The 7,403-nt window shown below is 34.8% G+C and overlaps 1 protein-coding gene across 1 annotated transcript; it reads right to left on the bottom strand.

The window, feature by feature from the left end:
* Positions 1-4,522: 4,522 nt before the first annotated feature.
* LOC123440822 lies at positions 4,523-7,134 on the bottom strand. Its single transcript, XM_045117369.1, has 4 exons — positions 6,816-7,134; positions 5,439-5,552; positions 4,946-4,976; positions 4,523-4,744 (listed from the first exon to the last, which is right to left on the bottom strand). The coding sequence occupies exons 1-4, from the start codon at positions 7,116-7,118 to the stop codon at positions 4,632-4,634; spliced, it is 561 nt and encodes a 186-aa protein (XP_044973304.1). The 5' UTR covers positions 7,119-7,134; the 3' UTR covers positions 4,523-4,631.
* Positions 7,135-7,403: the final 269 nt, after the last annotated feature.

Below are 7,403 nucleotides of genomic sequence, written 5' to 3'. Positions count from 1 at the left end.
TTGTGCCATTAGTTTTCAAATTTGAATGGTTTAAATTTGCTTCAAACCCAGTTTTTGAATAACTTGAGTTTACAAATAGTTTTTAATTTAATTCTTTTTGCTCCCACTCATGTGTTAGATTATTTTCACAGTAAGATCTATTTGGTTATTTTTAGAATAATTTAAATTAGGATTTTAATTAAAGAAATATTGTTTTTCTTATATAGTTGTTTTAGTCATTTAATTGTTGTTTTTTATTATTTTTAGTTAGTTCTTTCTGTAGATTTTAACATGTTGTAGTATGGTGCATATTTAATGCACAAAAAAATCTACAGTTCAATTAATTTTAAAAAAATGACTTTGTAGAAGATGGGTTTTCGTCTGAAACCTTGATACTTTGAGTTTTGTAGAAAATAAACAAAAATAATAAAATCTTCAAAAAATAAACAAAAATGATAAAATCTTCAAAAAATAAAATCCTTTGAGATGTTGTTAGGTTTTAGTGTCTAGTCGGTATAGAAATTTTGAGATATGAATTTTGACCATTTTTGCAAAAAAAGGAAAAAAATAAATGGCCATAACTTTTGCATACGACGTCCAAAAAAAATTAATATATAAAAAAAAAACTAGAAAAAATTGGTACTCGATTTCACCCGGGCTTGCCCGGTGAAGTTTTCTCACATGCTCAAAAAATCCAAATGGAAAAAAAGTTATTTCAAAAAGAAGTTTTTTCCAAAAAAAAGAAAAACAATTTTATTTCAAAATATTAGGTTGTTTTTATTGAAATTCACTATTATTGTTACTTATTAAGTTTATTTTAATAATTGTTTGTAATTCAAAAAATTAAATCATGTGACATGACATCAAGACCCAAGTTGTTTAGGATTGATAGCTTACTATTGTCAGGAAAACAACAAGTGCACACTTGGCAACTAGGGGCGATAGAACCAGAAAGTTAAGCATGCTCGGGCTGAAGTAGTGAAAGGATGGGTGATCGGTCGGGAAGTTAGACGATTTGAAATGAGTGATCCACGCTAGAGCAGTGAGGATGGGTGATTAGAGATTAAATTGTCAAATAATTCAAAGATTAGAAAATTGGAATAAAACATAAAAAATTAAAAAAAAAATAAAAAAAATCTACCTTTTCGGGTCAAACAAACAAAAAAATAGACGGATCCTTTAGTCCCGGTTCGTAAGTAAAACCAGGACTAAAGGTACTCCCTCGGAGGCGGCCACGTGGAGCACCTTTGGTCCCGGCTTGGAACAGGGCCGGGACTAAAGGTTAGGCCTTTAGTCCGGGTTGGTGAACCGGGACTAAAGCCCCTTACGGGCCGGGACTAAAGCCCTTGTCCCCACTAGTGACATCTCAAAGGATTTTATTTTTTGAAGATTTTAGCATTTTTGTTTATTTTCTACAAAACTAAAAAAGACGGTCCAGGGAGGGTAGAGTTTGAAAATTTCAGAATCCCCCTTTAGCCAAGAGTCCAATCATACCCGTCGACTACATTTGCTAGCACCGTCCCCGCTAGAATCACAACTAAGGTTAACCAAGCTAGAGTTAACCCTTTCTAACTTTATTTGCTATGTTGAGCTAAATGACCCTGAAATTGAAAAGAACTATAATGAATTCTGAAAATGTTGAAACTTGGCATGGTATCATCATTTCATCCACATAGCTTGTGCTAAAAAGTTGAGAGGGTTACGACAAAAACTGGATGCACTTCGTGTACAAACTGGACCATCTCCTTCGAAGTATCACGGTTTCGGACGAAAACTCATCTGCTAGAAAGATATTTTATTTTTTTACTTATTTCAACTTCAAACATTTTATGCATTTTGTGCATTCAATATAAACCATTCAAAACCACATCATAAATTTCGACCCTTCATAACTTAATTTGCTATTTTTCATGCATTTAATGATTTTTTGACCTAAATGACCTTGAAATTGAAAAGCCCGACAAATGAACTCTGAAAAGGTTGAAACTTGGCATCGTATCATCATTTCTCCCACATAGCATGTGCTAAAAAGTTGAGAGGGTTACGTCAAAAACTGGATGCACTTTGTGTACAAAATGAACAATCTCTTTCGAAGTATCAGGGTTTCGAACGAAAACTCATCTATTGCAAAGGGATTTGAACTCCATACCTTTTGTGTGTTTAAAATACACCATTTAAAGCCACATCATAAATTTTCAATATTTTCTGACTTCATTTGGTATTTTTCATGCATTTACTTACTTTTTTGAGCTAATTGACCCTGAAATTGAAAAGCACTACAAATGAACTCTTAAAAGGTTGAAAGTTGGTATGGTATCATAGTTTCACCCGCATGGCATGTGCTAAAAAGTTGAGAGAGTTACGATAAAAACTGAATGCACTTCGTGTATAAACTAGATCATCCTTCGAAGTATCAAGGTTTGAGACGAAAACACATCTGCTACAAAGGAATTTTATTAAAATGATTTTAATTCCAGACTTTTTATGCATTCAATATGCACCATACTATAACATGTTAAAATCTACAGAAAGTACTAACTAAAAATAATAAAAAACAACAATTAAATGACTAAAACAACTATATAAGCAAAACAATATTGTTTTAATTAAAATCCAAATTTAAATTATTCTAAAAATAACCAAATAAATCTTACTGTGATAACAATCTAACAGATGACTAGGAGAAAAAAGAATTAAATTAAAAACTATTTGTAAACTCAAGTTATTCATAATTTGGGTTTGAAGCAAATTTGAACAAATTCAAATTTAAGCCATTCAAATTTAAAAACTAATTGCACAAACAGAAACTAGAAAAAAGTTTGAATCTAATGCAAAAAGAATCACTCAAAAAAATTTAAATATCCTAAAAGATATAAGCAATTTAAAACAGAAACTACAAACAGAAATAAAATTTAAAAACTGGAAAAAATAAAAATACAAAACCCCTTTAGTCCCGGTTCGTGTCTCGAACCGGGACTAAAGGTCTACCCTTTAGTCCCGGTTCAAGGCACGAACCAGGACTAAAGCCTCCAAACCCTTTAGTCCCGGTTCGAGACATGAACTGGGACTAAAGGTCCCTTTTGAACCGGGACTAATGACCGACCGGCGCCCTTGCCGTTCAAACCGGGACTAATGCTAACATTAGTCCCGCTTCGTAATGGAACCGGGACTAATGTGTAAATTGAGCTGGGACGGAAGCCCCTTTTTCTACTAGTGATTTATTCCTTCTGATATGATGAGATTCTGAAATTAAAGCGGCATGATAGTGTGAAAGAGACACTAGGTACATAGCACGGTAGCTATAAAACCAGACTTGTTTTATGTATATAGCGCACATAAAGCTTCCACAAAGTTTTTTGTTTGATTTGAGTCTAAAGAAGACACTTTATAACTGAACGGCGTTCGAGAAAAATCACGCAAAACACAAGAAGACACTTGACTAGTAAATCATACTCCTATTCTACAACAATATTTGGTTTGCAAGCACGACCGATGGTATCTAGCTCGTGAGCGATGAATTGGCACTACGCCTACACACTGAAGTTACATATTGGAAGAACCGCATCTTAAGTTTGTACTTAGATCCTCTATGACTGTTGCGTACACCGACGAGTCCACCTTGTCCACATCCACAGTCTCCATTAAGAGCTGAGAATCAGTCCCAAATATGAAACGAACCACGCCCCTTTGTGCAGGAAGTGCAACAGCGTGTGACATAGCAAAAACTTCCGCAGCAAAAACTTCGGCCAGCTTGTTCCACAAAGTTTTATATGTGAGGAGATAACTGGGGAAATAACGATTTTTTCTGCGATAGGGGGAAATAACGATTTTCAGTGGCAGGTTATGGTTTCTTCTTAGATCAAGTAACTTATTCTTCTGTTTCTACTTTCCAATTTTTGGAGAACATTTAAGATGGGATTTCTTTGCATCAATGATAATATAATTATAATCACAAAAAAGAGCATGAGAGAATTATAAAATTAATATGCAGCTCTTCTAGTTTGTCCTTCACATGCAAACATATATAGCATAGCTCTTTTTTGTGGGGAGAAAACATACCATAAACTTAACTACTGCATGTGAAGTGTATTTTCTTGAAATGTATATCTAAGCTAAATCTAGCAAGGTACAAAAGCTCGGTTCAACTTATATATAAAGCAATGCAATTAGATTTAAAGGAAACCTAAGCATATAATATTATATGTCTATATGAAAAAAAATTCTATTAGCTCCAACATCAGACTCTCATTAACACTAGCATCACCCGAACTTGCATAAAAAGGGAGAATACTCACACCCCCAGCTCAACCAAGAGGCATGCATGCTGAAGTAAGTAATTTATGGAATAAATAAAGGAAGATCCAAAAAATATATATTCTTGATCGAACAAACACAACAAACATTACCACAACATAAATCTTTGTAAACAATACCGGTCCTTTTATGAAATCCAGGCACATAATCTTCAGTCTATACTTGTTGAGCTTACATAATAGCATATAAGAAATCACAACAAAATAGATATGTTCCTCCATGAGTTTCATATGGTTCTCATGTCATGCAGCAAGATACATATTGTAATTTGTAGCTAGCTTCATAAACTAGACTACTACACAAGCTGCTATTATTCATCTCCTGGCATATTTCAGAAGTTATATGAAACCTACTGGAAGCTTCTCCGGAACATACTGGACTGGGTTTCCAATCGTCAAAGCCCTTGTCCTAGTATCAGCAGCCTTCCTTCCTCCTTTAGGTTTACTTGGACCTGCTTTGCAAATATTGGGTTAGTTGAAGCTAGTAATTCTCTAGAATAAAGAAACACTTCGATTAAAAAAATGGAAATTTAGTATCCCAATATAAAACAATGGAATGGGTAAGTTGTGTATCTATATGAGATAATTTTCTAGAGTTACAATACAAAACTGTTGGATTTGTTTTTTGTGAAGTACATAGTTGGGGTCCATACCACTTGCCTCACTATTGGTATCATTCTCCTTCTGCATAACATAAACAGATGAAAATGTCAGAAGACAAATCTTGAAAACTAAAATATTAAACAGTACATTTACAAATAAAGAAAATTGCATGGGCGCCAAAGAAAAGAAGTTCATTTGATTTCATGGAGTAGGTATGGTAGGCAAACCACATAAGCTTTAATTTAGACTCCCAAAAAACGATTACGGAATAGGATGCATGGAAGAAGGAAAGAGACGACGGCCGCTGTCATTTAATTTGAAAGCTGTACATATAGTTATATACACACTTGTTGTCTTGAGGTTTTGCATACATCCATCTATATTCTAAAATGCTGTTTTGAAGTAAAACGTACAGTCAATATATAGGGCACATGAATGTGTACCCTACTGGACAAATTGAATGTGCAAGTACTAAGGGAAGTAATTGTAGATAGTGTTACATCTCTACTGTAAAATTTGGAAGAAAATATAATGCATGATTACCCTCTTTCGTAGTTTTTCTTCTTTAAACACCTGGTTCATCTCTTTGCCATCCAGGAAGAAACGGACACCAGGTGCAGAGCGAAATGTTTTTTTATATCTTTGATGGATGTACTTCTGCAAGAAAAAAAATATAATTTGGGAAATTAAGGTAGAAGTCATGCATCAACCATGCATGTGCAACTAGAATAGCAGGATCAAGCTAAGAACATCATCCATGTGTGCGAGCGTGTATCTGAATGAAAAATAATAAAATAGCTAAGAAACAGAATATTTCTAGGACCGAACATCAACTGTGAGACACATAAATATGGCCATGTTGGCAACAAAACAATCTAGGAAGATAAGTGGTCTAGGAAAATTGAAGGTAAAAACTACATAACAACAAATCCAAAGTATAGTGACATGTAAATCATTCATAATGTAATAGTAAGTATTTGCATAAATATCTACAAATTATTCAGTATTAATTTTAAGAGTTTCAACACAAAGTATTCATTGGACATATGGATGTAATATATAAACTTATATAACTAACTAAAAAGGGGCCGTGATACAAAAATAAAATATAAGGAGAAAGATATGCATACGATGAAAATATACCATTACTGCTATTATATTTTTCAATGCCATCAAAATGTGTTGATTGGTTTGATAAAATAAACGAAGTTATTTGTCAAGATGAAGTTAAGGTAATAACGTAATTAGGTACGAATTAGAAACTACAATATGTACTTCAATTTGATCGGTTGAGATCGGTTTGTGGCTGAAATGGAATATCTAGGTTTATATCGCAGGGGATACTATGTCTGAGTAAATGAGATAAATGCAATCCATCGCAAAAAAAAAAATCAGATAAATACAATCAAGGTCAGCAGTACAAATATTTTATGTGGGTAAGCAGGAGGAACTGAGGCAAGTGTGTATGTGAACTATGACTGCAAGGATAAATTACAACCTCACTAAACCAGAGCACCTTCTAATTAATTTCATATACACATACTATGAACATATCCACACAATTTCTTTCAGCATGGAAATCGGTACTTTTACCAGAGAAACACCATGTCCAGTAGATGGATTTATCTTCTCGATTCAAGCGTGGAATGGATCAACAGATGATTACCGTTCATTTATGACAGCGGTCGTGACACGACGAGACGGACAGGATCTCAATTTCTGCACGCACCATCGCACACAAAAAAACGGATCTCGATTTTCACCTGCCTACCTATGTGAATTCTATTACCACACTAGCTCGTACCTTGCAGGGGAGGTATACGTACACCCTCTAGTTATGCACGTCTAGGATCGATCAAATATAATGGACAGATAAATCAGTTGGCCATTCTTGCCCAGATTTGGATTCAAGAAACTTACCCAGTCATTCCTGCCGTTTTGCCTATTGACGAGGACCTTCCAGTCACCATCGTTGTATGATTTTAGTTCCTGCAGCCAGCTCGGAACATCAACCTCCTTCCAATCCATCTTTTTTGGCTTTCCCTTGATGTTATTGGACAAGTCCTTGCTCGTTGCGTCGTCCTTTGTGTTCTTGGACCAATTGGTTGGTGATTCGTTCATACCTCCCATCTCAAAATGAATCACCGCTGGAGGGGCTTCCATCGAGGATGTCTTCGACCCGGTGCTTCCCTCAGATTGGGTTCTTGACTCTACGGAGACCATTCTGCTTTCTTGTAGTTTGGGCTTGTGGCTATATGAGTCTCGTTTGCTCTATATACGAACATATATAGCCAAAGGTTGAGGGAGTTATTAGCAATACATAATGGCAATTAATGAACATGATACGAACATGATCTTATTGACCAGACAATATGAACCGTGTTTCCTCGCCCAAAATGGGATAAACATTAAACGTGTTACAAACCAAAATGAGAGTACTTGCTCTTCATGCATGTACTTGATTGGATGTATATATAATAAATACTATACAGCAAGGAAATAGCTAGG

The sequence above is a fragment of the Hordeum vulgare genome, chromosome 3H (genome assembly GCF_904849725.1).
Source record: "Hordeum vulgare subsp. vulgare chromosome 3H, MorexV3_pseudomolecules_assembly, whole genome shotgun sequence".
In the NCBI taxonomy this organism is placed as follows: Eukaryota; Viridiplantae; Streptophyta; class Magnoliopsida; order Poales; family Poaceae; genus Hordeum; species Hordeum vulgare.
This window is presented reverse-complemented; position numbering and strand designations above follow the sequence as displayed.